Genomic DNA, 20,978 nt, shown 5'->3' on the forward strand with positions numbered 1-20,978 from the left:
TAATATCTGAACAAGGTACAAACAGGTAGAAGACATTAAAACAAGAAAGCATAGGAATAAAAAGGAGAAGCCAGCCACTCTGCAACGCATTAAAACCCTCACCCTGAAAGCACTAGGGCAGAGGACACACAGGGACAAAGGAATGTGCTAAAATTTAAATCAAATGATAAAAATCACCCTCACGAATAAAACATAAAACTAAATCAGCCAATGAGGCATTATCAGATAAAATTAGCAGCAATGATTCCAGTGACTTAAGACTTCATCGCAGGGCAGTCAAAGTAGGACAGTGCACCAGGACATGGGCCACTCTCAACCGGGTGCCACATCGACACTGAGGCGGATTTTCATGGTGAAGCAGGTAGCCATGGGTCACCCAAGCGTGACCAATGCGGAGCTGGCAGAGAACCACAGAATCCAAGCGAGAGGCCCACATTGAGGACTTCCACACATTCATAGTCTCCTTAATGGCTAGCAGTTTGATGTGTGTAGTGAGATAATTACACCATTCCGTCTCCCAAAGGTGAAAAACCTTGTGGCGTAAAAATGATCACAGGTCAGTTACAGGAATGCCGATCTCCAGAAGTGGGTTCTGTGTAGCCTGTTTCATCAGCCTGTAGGCACGTTCATTGCCTGGGATTCCGACGTGGCCTGGGGTCCACACAAACACCACAGAATGACTGAACCATTCCACGGCATACAGGGACTCCAGAATGCTCGCTACCAAAGAATGGCGAGGGTAGCACTGCTCGATAGCTTGTAGGCTGCTCAAGGAATCGGTACACAGGAGAAATGATTCACCAGGGCATGAGCGGATGTGCTCAAGAGCATGAGATATAGCAGCCAGCTCTGCAGCGAAAACACTGCAGCCATCTGGCAAGGAGTGCTGTTCAATATGTCCACCATGAACATATGCAAAACCCATGTGACCCATCAGCCACGGAGCCGTCGGTGTAAACTACTTTATGGCACCAGTACATGTTGAGAATCAATAGGAAGTGGCAGCGGAGAGCCGCAGGGTTAACGGAGTCCTTAGGGTCATGCGAAAGGTCCAGAAGACTCTGCGGCCTAGGTGTACACCATGGAGGTGTATGTGAAAGGACCTTGAGGAGAGGTGATAAAGGGAAGGACTCCAGTTCAGACAGAAGGGACCGCACGCGAACCAAAATCGTAAGCCCTGACCTGGGCCGCTAATATGGCAGATGTTCCGCCATGGTTGGGAAAAGGAGACAGTAATTAGGATGCTGAAGAGAGCTATGAATATATGCAATGTAACTGGCAAGAAGTTGTGCACGTCTGGTCTTCAATGGAGGCACTCCAGCCTCCACCAGTAAGCTGGTAACTGGACTCATCCTAAAAGCTCCTGTCACTAGTCGAACTCTGCAGTGGCGTACAGGGTCGAGTAAATGCAATGCTGAGGGTGCAGCCGAACCATAAATGACACTCCTATAGTCAAGGCGGCATTGAACAGGGGCTCTGTAGAGCTGCAGCAGCGTAAAGCGATCTGCACCCCAGCTTATGTTGCTCAGGCAGTGGACAGCACTGAGTTGCTGCCAGCACTTCCGCTTAAGCTGACGAAGGTGAGGAAGCCAAGTCAATCGGGTGTCAAAAACCAGCCCTAAGAATTGATATCTATCTGCTACAGTGAGTGGATTGTCAATAAGGTAAAATTCTGGTTCCAGATGAATGGTACGATGCTGGCAGAAGTGCACAACACACGGCTTTGTGGCTGAAAACTGGAAGCAGTGGGCTAGAGCCCATGACTGTACCTTGTGGATGGCTCCCTGAGGCACCACTAAGCAACACCAGTACTAGAGGAGCAGTACAAAATGCAGAAGTTGTCTGCATACAGAGAAGGTGAGATGGACAGCCTTACAGCTGCTGCCCGGCCATTAATGGCCACTAAGAATAGAGACACACTCAATACAGAGCCCTGCAGGACTCCATTCACCTGGATATGGGGGGAACTATGGGAGACACCAACCTGGACACGGAAAGTATGAAGCGACAGGAAATTTTGGATAAAAATCGGGAGCGGGTCCCAGAGACCCTACTCATATAATGTGGCAAGGATATGATGTCGCCAGGTCGTGTCGTAAGATTTTCATAAGTCAAAAAAGATGGCAACACGCTGTTGGCATCTGGAAAAGGCTGTTCGGATGGCAGACTCAAGGGACACAAGATGATCAGTGGTTGAGTGACCCTGGCGGAAACTGCCCTGGCATGGAGCCAGTAGGCCACGTGACTCGTGGACACAACCCATCCGCCACCACCCATACGTTCTAGCAGCTTAAAAAGAATGCTGGTGAGGCTGATGGGCCAACAGCTATCCACATCAATCGGGTTTCTGCTGGGGTTGAGCAATGGTATGTTGGTGCCCTCCCGTTATTGTGATGGAAAGACGCCAACACACCAAATTCGGTTGAAGATGATGACGAGATATCACTTGCAGTCAGACGAGAAATGTTTAAGCATCTGACTGTGGATCCGATCTGGCCCAGGAGCTGTGTTGGGGCAATGTGCAAGGGCACTGAGGCGCTGCAACTTTGTAAATGTGGTGTTATAGGGTTCACTGTGGCGTTTAGTGAACGAGAGGACTTTCCCTTCCATCCGCAGTTTAAGAGTGCGAAAGCCTGGGAGGTAATTCTCCGATGTAGGCACATGAGCGAAGTGCTCAGCAATCGCGTTTGCATTGATAGATAATACACCATCGATGGTAATGCCAGGGACACCTGTTGGGGTCTGGTACCCAAAACCACATCTGATCTTCATCCAGACTTGGGAAAGTGATGTATGGCACCCAATGGTCAAGACATACCTCTCCCAACATTCCTGTTTCCGTTGTTTTATAAGCTGGCAAACATGGGCACATGGTGCTCTAGGGATGGGTGCCTCTTATGTCCCCGTAGAACTCGCCGACGCTCTTTAACTGACTCGGCAACTTCCAGCGACCACCAACGTACTGACTTTTGCTGGGGCCACGCTAAAAAAAGAGGGATTGCGTTTTCCGCCACAGAATTGATCGTTGTAGTTACCTCCTCAACCACAACATCAATGGCACCATGTGGGGGAGTTTTAACGGTGACAGCAGAGGTGAAAGCTTCCCAGTCTGCCTTGTTGAAAGCCCATCTGGGTAGGTGTTCGTGGGCATGATGCTGTGGGAGTGACGAGAAGATGGGGAAGTGGTCACTACCACACAAGTCATTATGTACTCTCCAGTGGACAGGTGGGAGAAGTCCTGGGCTGCAGAGGGATAAATCAATCGCCAAGTAAGTGCCGTGAGCCACACTGAAATGTGTGGGGGCCCCAGTATTTAAGAGGCAGAGGTCGAATTGAGACAGTACTGTTTCGATATCTCTGCCTCGGTCAGTAAGCACGGTGCCACCCCACAAGGGGTTATGGGCATTAAAATCTCCCAAGTGTAGGAAGGGGTTAGGGAGTTGATCAATCAGTGCAGCTAATACATTTGGGAGTACTGCACCATCTGGAGGGAGATATACACTGCAGACAGTTATTTCCTGTGTCATCCTTATTCTGACAGCCACAGCTTCAAAAGTGGTTTGAAGGGGCACAGTTTCACTACAAACTGAGTTTAGGACATAAACACAAACTCCACCTGACACTCGATTATAGTCATTATGGTTCCTGTAATATCACTTAGAGCAGTGGAGGGCAGGGGTCCGCATTGCCGGGAGCCAAGTTTCCTGGAGTGCAATGCAGAAAACAGGTGTAAAGCTTAACAACTGCCATAGCTCAGCCAGGTGGTGGAAATAAAAGCAGTAATTCCACTGGAGGATGACGTTATCATGAGGCAAGGAAGCCATGAAACGCTCAATGAGGCAGGTTATGCCTCAGGGTCACATGCTGCCACCGATTGACACCTGTGTGATGGACATCCATTGTGTCTGAGGGCCCAGAGAGATCTAGGTCCTCAGTAGACGACAGAATCTCCACTTCATCCTCAGATGCAGAGCTTGTAGGGAGGGGTGGAATGTGTGCCTCCACAATGTCTGGGTTCTTGGGGGTCGTCTTATTTTTGGTTTTCTCTCGCTGCACCTTTGGCTGTTCTAGCTGGGAGGGCTTCACTGGGTCAGTCTCAGGGACTGATGAGGACCGTGGGGGTTGGGGTGGGGGGGCAGGGGGTGTTGCTCCTGAAGTAGGTGCTGCAGGAGCAACAGGGAGGGAAGTGCCCCCCACCATCAAGGGGGCAGGTGGAGTCTGACGGTTCTGAGAGCCAACTACATGCGGCAGAACGGAAGGTGCTAGAACCGTTGTCATAGCGGCGGTGTAAGTGGATGTCATATGCACAGGATGTAGCCTCTCAAATTTTCTCTTAGCCTCGGCAGGTCAGTCATTCCAGTGTCTTGTATTCCATGACTTTCCCCTATTTCTGTAAGATCCTGCAGTCTGGTGAGCAAGGTGAATGATGTTCTCTGCAGTTGACACAGATGGGAGGTGGGACACATGAAATATTAGGATGTGATGGACATCCGCAATCTCGCATGTGATGGTGGAAGTACAGCGGTATGACATACGGCCGAACTTCCAGCATTTAAAGCACTGCAACGGGGAAGGGATATACAGCTTGACATCACACAGTAGACCAACAGCTTGACCTTCTCGAGTAATGTGTCACCCTCAAAATTCCAGGAATGAGGCACTGGTGGCAACCTGATTATTCCTCGGACCCCGATGGACAAGCTGGACGAAATGAACAACTCGCCGCTCTAAATTGGTGACCAGCTCGTCATCAGACTGCAAGAGAATGTCCTTGTGAATAATGCCCTGGACCATATTTAGGCTCTTATGGGGCGTGATGATAACAGATACATCCCCAACATGTCACAAGCGAGTAATGCCTGTGACTGGGCGAAGGATGCTGTTTTCATCAAGACTGACCCTGACCACAATTTGGGCAAACCCTCCACCTCCCCAAACTTGTCCTCTAAATGATCCACAAAAAACTGAGGCTTCATTGACATGGAAGATTCCCCATCAACTCTTGTGCATACAAGGTACCAGGGCGAATAAGCTTTGCTGCTATCCTTAGCCTGGCATTCCTCCCATGGTGTGGCCAGGGAAGGGAACAATTTTGGGTCATATTTCTGTGCAATAAATTGATCCCATGAACGCTTACAGACTGCTGGTGGTTGATCACCAGCAAGAGATGATGTACTACACTTCATGGCGTGCCATCTGCCCAGTTGCCACCCACTCGACCGAGCCGCAGCGAAGGCCACCTGGCGGGATGGCCACTGCAGGAGTTCCAATGCCCCAGGGTGACGGGCACCTACTCCTTGGCATATGTGGACAGTTAACGGCGCAGGCATCAGCAGAGTGTTCCCTGTGTGGTCAGGGGGCTACAACCAACAGGGTACATGGCAGCCCCACCACAACAGATGGCTACCATGCTGGATATCAAGTGCCAACGGGCAAACAAGTCCATTATCATTGTCAGCACAGAAAACGATACTGAGCAGTGGATGGAAGAAAATGCACCCAGGTGGGCGACCTCGCCCAACAGCTGGAGAATGAGAGAAAGTGCAGATCACCATTGACGAAGGATGTGAAAGATCTCAGTGCATGATGGACACGATGCACCATGTACGGCACCCTTCCCCAATTGGCTCACTCTTCGGGAAAATTTTGATAAATGGAGGTCAAACCCTACGGGGGACCATCACATGAAGGCCGAAACGTGGGAGACTCCTTTGAGTCACCTCTTACAACAGGCAGGAATAGTTCGGACTTATTCTAACCCCTGGACTCGCAGGGGGAGCTTTGTGTGGTAGCTTTGAAGAACTTACTGGAGCATGTGACATGACACCTTGGTTGGGCATGTGAAGTCATTAGTAGTCTGTGATGTAAAGCGAGAGACTTAATTGTTTCAAGAATGTGGTGACTGCCCTAGAAAGCGAGGAATGTCTTTACAGACACTTGGCCTGGACGACGTAGTGGGTGACTCTGCAGAAATTACATATGGAACATAGGAGGAAAATAAACTAATTAAGAAAACTGTTGCCTTTGACAGTTTCATTGATGAACTTGGTAAATGGTCAGTGAAAGCAGTAACATGCCAGCATCTGAAGAAATTGCAACAACACCACACTGCAGAAGTGAAAGGGTGTGTACAGGCTGAAGAACTATATTTAGTGCTTCACTGTGACTTTGCTGGGAACTGGTCTGTAATTATTCCATAAGAAGTACAAGGGTATCATTGGAGTAATGATCAGGTTTCAATCTTTACAGGATTGACATTTTCAAAACAAGACCACAAGTGTTGCAGTTATAAGTGCTTTGCTAGCAATGCATAAAATTCTTCAACTGTAAACAGGGGCAGAGAAGATCATCATTATTTCTGATGGTGCTCCTACTCATTTTAAAAATCGTTACCAGCTGTCTGAATTGAGGAAGTCGCTTGTGCCAACTGATGGGATATACAGTGCTGTTGGTCATAGGAAGAGGCCTTGTGATGTGTAAGAGGCCTGCTGAAGCACCATGCTACAAAACATAATCTTTCCAGACCAAATACAGCTGTGATTCAGAATGCTGAGGATTTTACGAGAGTCGTGAAATCTTACACATCCACAGCCCTCATTCTTTTGTCTGAAGAGGAAATCGAAGAATTCCGTGAGCAGAAAAAAGAAGAATGGTCCAAACAAACTATTCCTGTGAAAGGAATTCAGAAGACACATTTTTGGACTCAAAGTGATTGGTGAACTCACCTTGCATGCCCTTTAAAGAGCAAGAAAGAAGAAAATTCGTTCATTTGGCCAACACCTCAGAAACAGCAGGATAATATTCAGATTCACAACCTGAGAAGGGGGAGTTTGTGGTGTGTGTGTATGACTGTGACTGATGGATTGCAGAGACTAATAGACAACAGTTATGAGTTAAATGACATTGTAGTGAACTTTATGCTACCACATGGACCAGCTGCTGGATACAGGTTTCCAACTGAAGAACAGCAATGTCACTATCAGTGCCCACTCCCTCTTCACAATATTTTGAAGACTCGAAGTGCTCCAGTTCCTCTTGGTTCAACAGATATAGGAAGACACTGAAGCAGTGGAACACATTTTTAGTTCATTGACTGGCTAATTTCAGTACAAAACAGAGTGCACAGAAGTTTTATAAATTGAAACCTTTAAGTCTTTGGACCTTTCACACACATTTTGGAACCATTTAAAATGCTTGAAAATGAGTCTCTTACTCATCTTTCAAAACTAAAATTATTTTAAATAAGGCTAGGTTTTGATTTTTATGAGCCTGTTAAATGATAATAAAACAGGTTTTATGTATGGCAAAAATTTCAGATGTTTATAAAATCTGTTCAACCTAAAAGTGGAAGCTCTCCTTTTCAGGGAATGTAGAACTAATCAACAGACAAAAAATTAAAATTTTATGGATTGGTATTTTTGAAAATTCTTTTTCCATAAATTATAAAAAAGTTCAGAACACTATAGTAAAAGAACTTTGACAGGTAAGTCCAAATGGAGGATGTCTTTGTAATCATAAAGCAATTAGCTTTCAAATTAAAAAAATAAATAAATAAATAAATCTAGCACTGTTCCAGAAATACAGCATTTTAAATTTTTTTCCAAAATTCGCATCTTCAAAATGGTATGTGCAGTGTCATCTTTGGAAGGCTGTATCTCGAAGCAGTTTTTTTTTTTTTTGAAGAAAAAAAAAAATGTGTTTCTTACTTAGTCCTTCACTTTAACATATGCTAAATTCAGTATCATCTGAGACTACAAAGGTATAATTTTTTCCTAGCCTGCCTGAATTGATATGGACTATGCCATGTACACTACTACCCATTCCCTTTCCCCACTCCATCCAGATTGCTGCTTGCATCCCAATTGATAGTTGCATTATGGCCCTAGATGCTGCAGTTGGCGGTCATGCGTGTATACTGGTAAAACAATTTATAATTCCATAAAATAGTGATCAATAAGCCTCCTCATTACAGAGGTTTGCCTTACATTTAGGGTGCCAAAGCATTTAAACCCATTCGGTACATTAGAGGTCTGATGGTAGCATTGCCCTGACCTAAATTTTTGTTAGCCGAAGTCAGTCCCAGTAATTTACATTCCGCTTACTAAGAAAGTTGCGGTCGATCAAGAACACCTTTTAATAAAACATAGCCTGTCATATTTTTGATATGTTTTGTAATTTACAACTTTCTGTTCTAATTGATGACAAGAATTTTATTATGCTTTCTGTGGAACATTTCCGCTACACTGGTAAGTCAAATGAAGCCTTAACATATTGTATATTGTTAGAGTTAGTCATGTTGTTTATTTATCAAATGTAAATTAAGTTGTCATGATGTTGAATTGTGTTACTACATTTGTTAGGTTAATAAGTAATAATATAGGAAAAGGAAAGTTGCTACATATAGTGCAGATGCTGAGTCGTGTGCGTAGAAGGAGAGAAGTAAAAAGACTGGGTGCATTGGTGGAATGAGGGCTGTGTAGTGCTGGTTGGTTGTTTCGGGGAAGGAGACCAGACAGCGAGGTCATCGGTCTCATCGGATTAGGGAAGGACGGGGAAGGAAGTCGGCCGTGCCCTTTGAAAGGAACCATCCCGGCATTTGCCTGGAGCGATTTAGGGAAATCACGGAAAACCTAAATCAGGATGGCTGGACGCGGGATTGAACCGTCGTCCTCCCAAATGCGAGTCCAGTTTCTAACCACTGCGCCACATCGCTCGGTGTGTGTAGTGCTGGAATGGGAACAGGGACTGGATGGGTGAGAAAAATGATTAACAAAGGTTGTGGCCAGGAGAGTTACAGGAACGTAGGATATATTGCAGGGAGAGCTCCCACCTGTGCAGTTCAGAAAACATGGTGGTGGTGGGAAGGATCCATATGGCACACGCTGTGAAGCAGTCATTGAAATGAAGGATGTCATGTTGGGCAGTGGGCTCAGCAACAGGGTGGTCCACTTGTTTCTTGGCCACAGTTCGTTGGTGGCCATTCGTGCGGACTGACAGCTTGTTGGTTGTCACGCCCACATAAAATGCAGCATAGTGGTTACATCTAGGTCTATTACAGTGATAGGAGCCATGAGTTAAGGGGCTGGTAGCAGGGGTTGTGTAGGAACAGATGAGTATTGTGTAGATTTGGTGGACGGCGAAATACCACTGTGGGAGGAGTGGAAACGATAGAGGGCAGGACATTTCTCATTTCAGGCCATGATGAGAGGTAGTTGAAACCCTCACAGAGAATGTAATTCAGTTGCTCCAGTCCTGAGTGATACTCAGTTACGAGGGAATGCTTCTCTGTGGTTGGACGGTGAGACTTTGGGAGGTCTATCCTTCCCACCCCTCCACAGAGGTATTCTGCCATCAACCCAACCTACACAATATACTCGTCCATCCCTACACAACCCCTGCTCCCAGCCCCTTACCTCATGGCTCACATTCCTGTGATAGACCTTGGATGCAAGACCTGTCCCATACATCCTCCCATCACAACCTACTCCAGTCCTGTCATTAACATAACCGACACCATCAAAGGCAGGGCTACCTGTGAAACCAGTTATGTAATATACAAGCTAAGATATAACCACTATGCTGCATTATATGTGGGCATGACAACCAACAAGCTGTCTGTCTGCACAAATGGCCACTGACAAACTGTGGCCAAAAAGCAAGTGGACCACCCTGTTGCTGAGCACACTGCCCAACATAACATCCTTCATTTCAATGACTGCTTCACAGCCTGTTCCATATAGATTCTTCCCACCAACACCAGGTTCTGAACCGCACAGGTAGGAGCCCACCCTGCAATATACCCTACGTTCCTGTAACTCTCCTGGCCTCAACCTTTGTTAGTCATTTTTCTCACCAATCCAGCCCCTTCCCTGTCCTCATTCCAGCACTAAACAACCCTCATTCCATCAATGCACCCAGTCTCTCAATTCTGTCCTTTTCTGAAACCTCCCCTCCCCCCCTTGCCTGCCCTTCATCTAACCTCCAGACTGTACCTTACTGCCCTACCCTCTCTCCCTCTCATCCTTGTGTGCTCCTCAGCAGTTCTTCCTATCCCCCAGCCCTTTCCTGCTATCCCTCCCCCTCCCCGCCCCAGATTCCTCCTTGTCCTTACCCCACCAAGTTGCAATTCCCACCATGCACTACTGCTGTTGCTCACAGTGTGGCTTCAGCTGCCAGAGGCTGCATTTGTGTGTGTGAGCTGCATTTGTGTATGTGTGTTTGTTGTCCATTTTCTACAAAGGCCTTGGTGGCCAAAAGCTTATATTGTGACAGTCTTTTTGTTGTACCTATCTGCAACTCACCATCTCCGCTATAGGGTGAGCGGCAACTTTCTTTTTCATAATATTATTTGTGTGTTATGTGACACACAATCAGGAGCATGCCATGAAGCAAACATTACCTCAAAGAGTTTTCGTATAGCTTTTCGACAAATTTTGGCAATTGCAATTGCATATGTGACCTCTTTTACTTTAAGTGAGACATAAATTACAACAGTATCAGCCAGCTGCTGGTATGGCAGCAACATGATGCATGTGTAAATGTGCACAAAATAAAAAAAAAGGGCATGTCAGCATCTTTAGCCCTTGCAGACATCAACAACACATCTACCCTTTCCAGGACACTGCACACTGAAGCCAACAACGGGACATTCCACGCTAAATGGGTAATAATAGTGGTGGAAAACAAAAATAATTATCATCATTATCACTGATAGCATATAATATACATAGCAAAAAATTGCAAAACTAACTTTGTCCTTTTAATTTTAACCACAAAGTCATTATTATTGTGGATATCTGAAGGTATACCTGCAGATGCTTGCACTGTTACATATTCTTATCTGCGAAGCAGTTATTGCTACGGATATCCACATCTGCGCAGACCTCAAACCACAGAGGGACAACTTTTTGATTTGAAGCAAATAATAACTATCAAAGTGGTCAGTGAATTCTATGTCGATAGAGAAATTTTATGGTACAGTATGGAAGGTGAAGGCTCATTTAATTAGGCATGGCCACGTGAAGCGAATCTGGAAATGGATGCTGAAGTTCTAGAGAAATAAGCAGGGGCTGTTCTCATCATGCACACAGACCATCAAGATATCAATGACTCTCGACCAGGGTATGGTAATGGAAGGTGTCTTGTGAGTATTCATGGCAGTTCTGTTGATTTGTTTGTAAAACTGGACATTGGAGGAGAAATAATTAAGGATCAGGATTTGGTTAGTCAAAATTATTATAAATAAGATGGTGGGTCTGAGTTCAGGAAGATGCTAGGAAAGGAAGCAGATGTTAATATGTAGGGACGGACATTCACAGCAACAAGCAAGGACTAACAAACAGGAACTGCAGGGAAAATCAGTACAGGAGGTATAGCCCAAAGCCTTCTTACCCAAAGAATTCATCTGCATCAGATTCGTCGGATGGAAACAGCTCCACAGGACCATCATCGTCGCCTGCTGTGGATTTAACTGGCTTCTTTATAACTGGGATGTTGTAATCTCCAAGCTGAAATTTGATGCCACAGCAAAATATAAAAGAATCAAATATAATAATGTGAACAAAACACAAAAGTTGTTAACTTTTGTGGTGTAAAGAAATCTTACAAATGTAGGTAGAAAATTCTGTTACTAGTCGATTCTGTAAAGCTTTTAGTACACTTCTTGCGAGTCAAGTTAATAGAAATAACATTAAATTGCAGTTTGGATGTTTTATATTAACAGAGGCACTTGACAGATGAGAATTTAGAAGATAATCCCTCTAGAAAATCATAACAGAATCAGACTATCAGCTTGCTGTTCAAATTGTAGAATATTTGATCATACAGTTTCACACATAATCAGAACCACACTACAACTTAGTACTGGAAATGCATTTCACCTGTTACTGAGCTAACTAATCCATGCCAGTCACCTAAAGAGAAATGTCAAAATCCTCTATCCAACATCCAAGTGCATCCAACATCCAAGTGCAGTTAAATACGGTTATAAAAGATAAAAACATCTATATTACTAACCAGATAAAATGTCTCTCTAGTTCGGGTTGCAAGTTGCCTATCCAATGGCTTCCAGGAGCAACAAAAATTTGCTTTTCAGTATTCCTAATTTAAAAAATTAGGATGCTGCCACAATCTACTCATTAAGAGCTACAATCTTGTGTTAAAGGTGTAGCACAAACAGTATTAAAGTTGGAAACTGTGTATTTGTCTTGAGGCAGGTTAACTCATTGTGCACAAATTACCCAGCCCATATTTATTCAGTATTTGAGAAGAAGAGCACTTGGTGACTTCCAACAGACTTTACACTTAATTTCAAATTTTTTAAATACTTTTTTTGCACTGACATACCCCCTCCCCCAAAAAATAACGGAAGAAAGACAGTTTATCGCTTACTACATTTTCGCTGTTACTGCTTACTACGTTTTCGCTCTTCATACGGTCAAACTCAAGAATCAGGCACAACATTTGAATTTATTACTTCTGTACTATTAACTTTTCTTGCAACACACTTTGCAGACAGTATCCACATGTACTACCAAATGTACATACACAATTATATTATTTTATGACAAATCCAGTTCAGGAGATATGATGTCATAAAAATTGTGATCTGAAAAACTAGTTTTTCTTATAATAGAGAGCAAGCTACAAAGACTATGCTCAACCATGGGACCTAAATTCTTAAAGACATGACTGAACTTGAGTAACATGTCCAAAAACCACCTGCTATCTAGCTTTTCAGACAATATTACATGCATACTGAAATGCCAAATGAAAAACAGCAATTATAAGAATACCAAAAAATAATGATGAATTGACAACACTCAAAGATTGTTTCATTTTCAAACTAACCATTATAGATTTTCAGCATGTAACACTCCAAAGATGATGAAAAGCTGGTGAGGAGGACTTTCACTTTACGTTCCTAATAACATTAGCATACTGATAATAAAACGGCCTTGCTGTGCTGGTACTGCGAACGGCTGAAAGCAAGGGGAAACTACAGCCGTAATTTTTCCCGAGGGCATGCAGCTTTACTGTATGATTACATGATGATGGCGTCCTCTTGGGTAAAATATTCCGGAGGTAAAATAGTCCCCCATTCGGATCTCCGGGCGGGGACTACTCAAGAGGATGTCGTTATCAGGAGAAAGAAAACTGGCGTTCTACGGATCGGAGCGTGGAATGTCAGATCCCTTAATCGGGCAGGTAGGTTAGAAAATTTAAAAAGGGAAATGGATAGGTTGAAGTTAGATATAGTGGGAATTAGTGAAGTTCGGTGGCAGGAGGAACAAGACTTCTGGTCAGGTGACTACAGGGTTATAAACACAAAATCAAATAGGGGTAATGCAGGAGTAGGTTTAATAATGAATAGGAAAATAGGAATGCGGGTAAGCTACTACAAACAGCATAGTGAACGCATTATTGTGGCCAAGATAGATACGAAGCCCACGCCTACTACAGTAGTACAAGTTTATATGCCAACTAGCTCTGCAGATGACGAAGAAATTGAAGGAATGTATGATGAAATAAAAGAAATTATTCGGATTGTGAAGGGAGACGAAAATTTAATAGTCATGGGTGACTGGAATTCGAGTGTAGGAAAAGGGAGAGAAGGAAACATAGTAGGTGAATATGGATTGGGGGACAGAAATGAAAAAGGAAGCCGCCTGGTAGAATTTTGCACAGAGCATAACTTAATCATAACTAACACTTGGTTTAAGAATCATGAAAGAAGGTTGTATACATGGAAGAACCCTGGAGATACTAAAAGGTATCAGATAGATTATATAATGGTAAGTCAGAGATTTAGGAACCAGGTTTTAAATTGTAAGACATTTCCAGGGGCAGATGTGGACTCTGACCACAATCTATTGGTTATGACCTGTAGATTAAAACTGAAGAAACTGCAAAAAGGTGGGAATTTAAGGAGATGGGACCTGGATAAACTGAAAGAACCAGAGGTTGTACAGAGATTCAGGGAGAGCATAAGGGAGCAATTGACAGGAATGGGGGAAATAAATACAGTAGAAGAAGAATGGGTAGCTTTGAGGGATGAAGTAGTGAAGGCAGCAGAGGATCAAGTAGGTAAAAAGACGAGGGCTAGTAGAAATCCTTGGGTAACAGAAGAAATATTGAATTTAATTGATGAAAGGAGAAAATATAAAAATGCAGTAAGTGAAACAGGCAAAAAGGAATACAAACGTCTCAAAAATGAGATCGACAGGAAGTGCAAAATGGCTAAGCAGGGATGGCTAGAGGACAAATGTAAGGATGTAGAGGCCTATCTCACTAGGGGTAAGATAGATACCGCTTACAGGAAAATTAAAGAGACCTTTGGAGATCAGAGAACGACTTGTATGAATATCAAGAGCTCAGATGGAAACCCAGTTCTAAGCAAAGAAGGGAAAGCAGAAAGGTGGAAGGAGTATATAGAGGGTCTATACAAGGGCAATGTACTTGAGGACAATATTATGGAAATGGAAGAGGATGTAGATGAAGATGAAATGGGAGATACGATACTGCGTGAAGAGTTTGACAGAGCACTGAAAGACCTGAGTCGAAACAAGGCCCCCGGAGTAGACAATATTCCATTGGAACTACTGACGGCCGTGGGAGAGCCAGTCCTGACAAAACTCTACCATCTGGTGAGCAAGATGTATGAAACAGGCGAAATACCCTCAGACTTCAAGAAGAATATAATAATTCCAATCCCGAAGAAAGCAGGTGTTGACAGATGTGAAAATTACCGAACTATCAGCTTAATAAGTCACAGCTGCAAAATACTAACACGAATTCTTTACAGACGAATGGAAAAACTAGTAGAAGCCAACCTCGGGGAAGATCAGTTTGGATTCCGTAGAAACACTGGAACACGTGAGGCAATACTGACCTTACGACTTATCTTAGAAGAAAGATTAAGGAAAGGCAAACCTACGTTTCTAGCATTTGTAGACTTAGAGAAAGCTTTTGACAATGTTGACTGGAATACTCTCTTTCAAATTCTAAAGGTGGCAGGGGTAAAATACAGGGAGCGAAAGGCTATTTACAATTTGTACAGAAACCAGATGGCAGTTATAAGAGTTGAGGGACATGAAAGGGAAGCAGTGGTTGGGAAGGGAGTAAGACAGGGTTGTAGCCTCTCCCCGATGTTGTTCAATCTGTATATTGAGCAAGCAGTAAAGGAAACAAAAGAAAAATTCGGGGTAGGTATTAAAATTCATGGAGAAGAAATAAAAACTTTGAGGTTCGCCGATGACATTGTAATTCTGTCAGAGACAGCAAAGGACTTGGAAGAGCAGTTGAATGGAATGGACAGTGTCTTGAAAGGAGGATATAAGATGTACATCAACAAAAGCAAAACAAGGATAATGGAATGTAGTCTAATTAAGTCGGGTGATGCTGAGGGAATTAGATTAGGAAATGAGGCACTTAAAGTAGTAAAGGAGTTTTGCTATTTGGGGAGCAAAATAACTGATGATGGTCGAAGTAGAGAGGATATAAAATGTAGGCTGGCAATGGCAAGGAAAGCGTTTCTGAAGAAGAGAAATTTGTTAACATCCAGTATTGATTTAAGTGTCAGGAAGTCATTTCTGAAAGTATTCGTATGGAGTGTAGCCATGTATGGAAGTGAAACATGGACGATAAATAGTTTGGACAAGAAGAGAATAGAAGCTTTCGAAATGTGGTGCTACAGAAGAATGCTGAAGATTAGATGGGTAGATCACATAACTAATGAGGAAGTATTGAATAGGATTGGGGAGAAGAGAAGTTTGTGGCACAACTTGACCAGAAGAAGGGATCGGTTGGTAGGACATGTTCTGAGGCATCAAGGGATCACCAATTTAGTATTGGAGGGCAGCGTGGAGGGTAAAAATTGTAGAGGGAGACCAAGAGATGAATACACTAAGCAGATTCAGAAGGATGTAGGTTGCAGTAGGTACTGGGAGATGAAAAAGCTTGCACAGGATAGAGTAGCATGGAGAGCTGCATCAAACCAGTCTCAGGACTGAAGACCACAACAACAACAACTACTGATAATAAATGACATGTCATGTGCTACAAATTAATAAAGAGTTCCTAATAAAGAAATGATATTATTAAACTGCTATCATGTATTTAGCCTACACACATCAATTTTTAGGACATGTAAAGTTTTCACCAGAAAAGGTATTTCCAATAATGTGAAAAACATAACATACCTTTACATTATCTGTTGCTTTCTTAGCTAGCTGCTGTATGTTCATTTTGTTCCAGCTGGTATAAAATTTTGCTAAAGGCGTACCTTGCAATTTTATACCATTTTCCCAAGCACTTACTGCTTTTTTGTCAGACAGTGCAAATGATACTTTCTTTCGTTCCTCTTCAATATAGTGTGCATTTTCTTCTATCTTTTCTAAAATTTGTTTCATTTTCTTGCAATAATTGGGATTTTTACAATTCTTCAGAAACATTTTTATCTGCACATAAAAGAAAACATTATGCATATATCAAGCAGTAACTCAACATGAAAACATTATGCATGTATCAGGCAGTAACTCAACATTTTCTAGGACAAGAAATGCTTATCACAGCCCACAAAAATAATATAATTCTCATCTTTCATCGATTTTACTCTAAATAAACAGACTTAATTTAGCACGTGTTTTCTAAACGGTCATATTCTTTACAGAATTGTTTCTATGAGAAAATTTATAGGATCTTTTCATATAAGGGGACAGTCCTCCTCTGCTTTATGCAACATCATCAGATTTTTCAAATTAAGGGACTTACTCATGTGATACTAGGTAAGAACGCAATACCAACATAGGGACACAGACAGACACTGAGGATGAAATAATACACCATATTATAAATGGACTTGCATTTTGTGCATCTAGATTGACATCAGCTGTTTGTGACAAATGAAAATTTGACGAATGAAAACTTGAACCTGGATTTCCTCCTTACTGCGAGCAGACGCCTTAACCACTTCGGCTGCCCGATCACACTTCCCGGATCAATCCAGACTTCCACTTCATCGTCACCATTGTTCTCTTCATATATAAGAAAGTCTTCACTGGCATCGAGAGCATTACTTATGTCGCACTTCTTGAAAGATTTAATAATAATGTCTTCTCTCACTCTAGACCACAACTGTTTTATCCACTGACACACTTGTTTGATTTTATACTGGCATTCCGATCTGATATGCTGGAGTTGGCAGTCATATACGTGATTGCTTGTTTGTGCAAATGATGCTTGTTTCTCTTTTGCTAATGAAGGTTGTAGCCGAAAGCTTTATGTAAGTGTCTTTTATTCTGCCTTTCTGCAACTTGACGTGTCTTGTTCACACTAAGTAGCAATCTGTCCTTTCCTACATTGCCGTTAGCTACTAAAAAAAGTATTGTACTATTACTGATTAAAAAACTCACTTTCAGTTCAAGTTCACTGGCACTGTAGACTGCAATGACGCGTCGCAGGCTAGACAGTGTTCTGTTTTATGATGACGGGTTAGGAGGGAGACAGTGTTAGCAAGCTTGTGAATTCCCGCAACTCATATTCATTGCACTGGTGCACTGCTGCTGCCATTTGAATCCCATACAGGCAGGTTTCTCGCGACATCGAACATATGACCATTTTTAAGAATGAAAGGAATTTTAAATTAAAACACTGCATTTTTTATATTAATTTCAAGTATAAGATACACCTGCATTTTGGAGGCAATTTTTTGAAGAAAAAAACTGTGTCTAATAGTCTGTACAATACGGTATGTCTAAGGCTAGTTCACAGAAACTAATTTGTGCTCAGAGATCAAGAGCCAGGGGGAAGGGGGTGGGGGCAGATTATGCAATGGCATGAGTTGTGATTATCTGTTCACAAAGTGCAGAGCACTGAGCACTATACTCTGCAAATGGGTGGTTGAGCTGGGAGGTTCTATGGAGTGTGAGTTTGGGGTGCACGACATTTGTGACATTAGCAATAATACTATTTTTCTGACACATGAGTATTCCCAGTTAACAATGCATGATTTGATGTGATGTTAGGCACATAAGCACGAAGTTAAAGCAATTAAAGCCCTCGGTCACAAAAATTAAGTCTTTTGACCTGGTTTTGGCACTTCTTTGAGTGCCTTCATCAGAAATTAAACATTCAAATTGGCATGTCGCGTATAAAATAAAATCAAGCGATAAAGTATTAGTCACAAAAATTTTTTTAAAAATAATAAATGCAAGGCAAGCCACTATGGGCTGCTCACATATGTCAAGCCAAAGGTACCTTGTTCTTATACCTCCAAAATTTCGAAGAGTGTGCCAGGAAGTTTCATATCAGCGCACACTCTGCTGTAGAGTGAAAATTTCATACTAGAAACAACCCCCAAGCTGTGGCTAAGCCACGTCTCCACAATATCCTTTCTTCCAGGAGTGCTAGTTCTGCAAGGTTCGCAGGAGAGCGTCTGTGAAGTTTGGAAGGTAGGAGACAAGGTACTGGTGGAATTAAAGCTGTGGGGACGGGGCGTGAGTCGTGCTTGGGTAGCTCAGTTGGTAGAGCACTTGCCTCCGAACATTGTTAAAAGCATTCTCCATATCTTCAAATTATATAAATATGGGTTCACCTTTCTTCAATCTATCTTCTAAGGTAAGACATAGGGTCAGTATTGACGTGTTCATACATTTCTCCAGAGCCCAAAGTTATTTTCCAGAAGGTGGTTATAAACAAGATTTCCAGTTCTTCTGTAAATAACCATGTCCATATTTTGCAACCATGACTTATTAAATGGCTTGTTTGGTAGTATTCACAACTGTCAGCACCTGACTGCTTTCAAACTGGAAGTATTACAATCTTCTTGAAGTCTGAGGGTATTTCCACTGTCTCATACCTCTTGCACACCAGGTGGAATAGTTTTGTCACAGCTAACTTTCCAAAGAATGTCAATAATTTTGAGGGAATGTCATCTACTACAGGTGCCTTGTTTCAGCTTGGGCCTTCCAGTGGTCTGTCACATACTTCTCGCTGTATTTATTTCCAATCTCATTTTCACTTACTGGTCCCTTTATATAATATTGTCATCAAGTCGTCTTGTCTTATAAGAACCTCTATTTATTCCTTCCACATTTTAGCTTTTCCTTCTTTGCTTAGTAGTGTCTGTCACCTAAACTCTTGACATCAACAGAGTTACTTCTCTTTTCTCCAATGACCTCTTTACTTTTCCTGTAGGCAGTATCTATTTTTTCCATAGTCATCCATGTTTCTACTGCCTTTCATTGCCCTCTACCCATTTTCCATTTTCTGTCAATTTCATTCTTAGCTGTTTGCATACACTTTTTTCTGCTTCACTATTTCTGCTCTCAAAGCTACCCATTAATCTTCTGTTGTATTCCTTTCCTCTGCTTTCATTCAACATTGCCTAATGTTCCATCTGAAACTCTCAACTACCCCCAGTTGTTTCAATTTATCCAGGTCTCATCTCCTTAATTTCCCACCTTTCTGAAATTTCTTCAGATTTAATCTGCAGTACATGATCAATAAGTTAGGACCAGAGGCCACATTTTTTTTTTGCTGGAAATGTCTTGCAATGTAAAACTCTCTGTCTTATAATCAATCAAAAGCTTTCCAGTAAGTATACAACCTTCCTCCATCAATCTTAAACCAAGCATTGGTGATTATTCAGTTATGATTTGTGTAAAATTCTGCCCCAGTCCAGTTCTACTATTTTTCCTACTCTTCCTTTTCCTCCTATCGAATATCAGTCCCCTGCAACAAATTTTTATCTCCATTATTTATTTGAAAAATTTCTTTTGTCTCATCATACATTCTCTCAATCTCCTTTTTTCATCTGTGGAGCTAGCTGGTATATAACCTTCTCCCAAGGTGGTAGGTGTTGGCTTCATGTCTATCTCAACTATGATTATGTGTTCACTATGTTGTTCATAGTATCTTAACGATATTGCTATTTTCTTTTTCATTATTATGGCTACTCCTGCATTACCCCTACTTGATTATGTGTTGATAACTCTGTATTGACGTGACCAAAAGTCCTGTTGTTCTTGTTACTGGAATTCACTAATTCCCACTACAACTAAGTTCATCATATCCATTCTCCTTTTGAAATTCTCTAACCCACCTTCCCAGTCAAGGGACCAAACATTCCATGTTCCACTCCGTTGAATGCCAGTTTTGTTTTTTCTAGTAATCACTCCACCTGAGCAGTCCCCATACAGAGATCCAAATTGGGGATTATTTTACCACCATCACTATATTACAAAGTAGACCTACATACTCTCTGGAAAGCTTTCAGCCATTCCATGTACCAGCACAGCAAGGTCACATTGGCCAATGATGCAAGGCCAGATCAGTCAGTTATCTGAACTTTTGCCTCTGCAGTTACTGAAAAGGCTGCCACCCCTCTTCAGGAACCATGGGTTAATCTGGCCTCTCCACAGATATACTTACATTGTGGTTACACCTATCGTACAACTACAATATTGTTGCAACCCATAAGCCACCTCACCTTGGAAAGGTCTGTCGTTCAATGGGGTGTGAATTAGTAAGATAATGGTAACACAAAGACTCTTTCATATCAGACTAAGATAATATACTGAAGAGAGAACTGAGAAATAATATTTACCTGAATCACAGCTGGAACAGTCATATCTGGGAATGCAATGCTGTGAGATTCATTTGCCATATACTGAAGGAGTAGTTTGTAAATGTTTTCTATGACTGCATCTTTAAATCCATTCTCCTGCAACTGGCCTTTGGACACTCTTAAAATGCATGTGAAGTCCAGAGGTTTCATGGATACTTTCTTATGTTTCTTATTAAAATCAAAGTTTGTCAGCACCTTAAACAATTAATAAGTATATAATATTTAGTTTCAAATTAAAAACTTAGATTAACTATTTGTAAAACTGTGCCTTTGATAATATCACTAAGACTGTGGTGCTATTTGCAGGAGGCTGGAAAATAGGTATCGCACCACAACAATACCACTATAATTT

The 20,978-nt window shown here is 42.3% G+C and overlaps 1 protein-coding gene across 1 annotated transcript in view; it reads right to left on the minus strand.

Moving 5' to 3' along the window:
- The window catches only part of LOC126470620 (nucleolar complex protein 2 homolog), a 160,892-nt gene that overhangs the window by 13,770 nt on the left and 126,144 nt on the right, over nucleotides 1-20,978 (minus strand). The window contains exons 10-12 of the mRNA XM_050098583.1: nucleotides 20,606-20,821; nucleotides 16,200-16,457; nucleotides 11,392-11,507 (exon numbers count right to left, since the gene is read on the minus strand). Of these exons, the coding sequence (XP_049954540.1) occupies nucleotides 11,392-11,507; nucleotides 16,200-16,457; nucleotides 20,606-20,821 (590 nt within the window). The remainder of the gene's footprint in view (nucleotides 1-11,391; nucleotides 11,508-16,199; nucleotides 16,458-20,605; nucleotides 20,822-20,978) is intronic.

This window comes from Schistocerca serialis, chromosome 1, assembly GCF_023864345.2.
Source record: "Schistocerca serialis cubense isolate TAMUIC-IGC-003099 chromosome 1, iqSchSeri2.2, whole genome shotgun sequence".
NCBI classification, from domain to species: Eukaryota; Metazoa; Arthropoda; class Insecta; order Orthoptera; family Acrididae; genus Schistocerca; species Schistocerca serialis.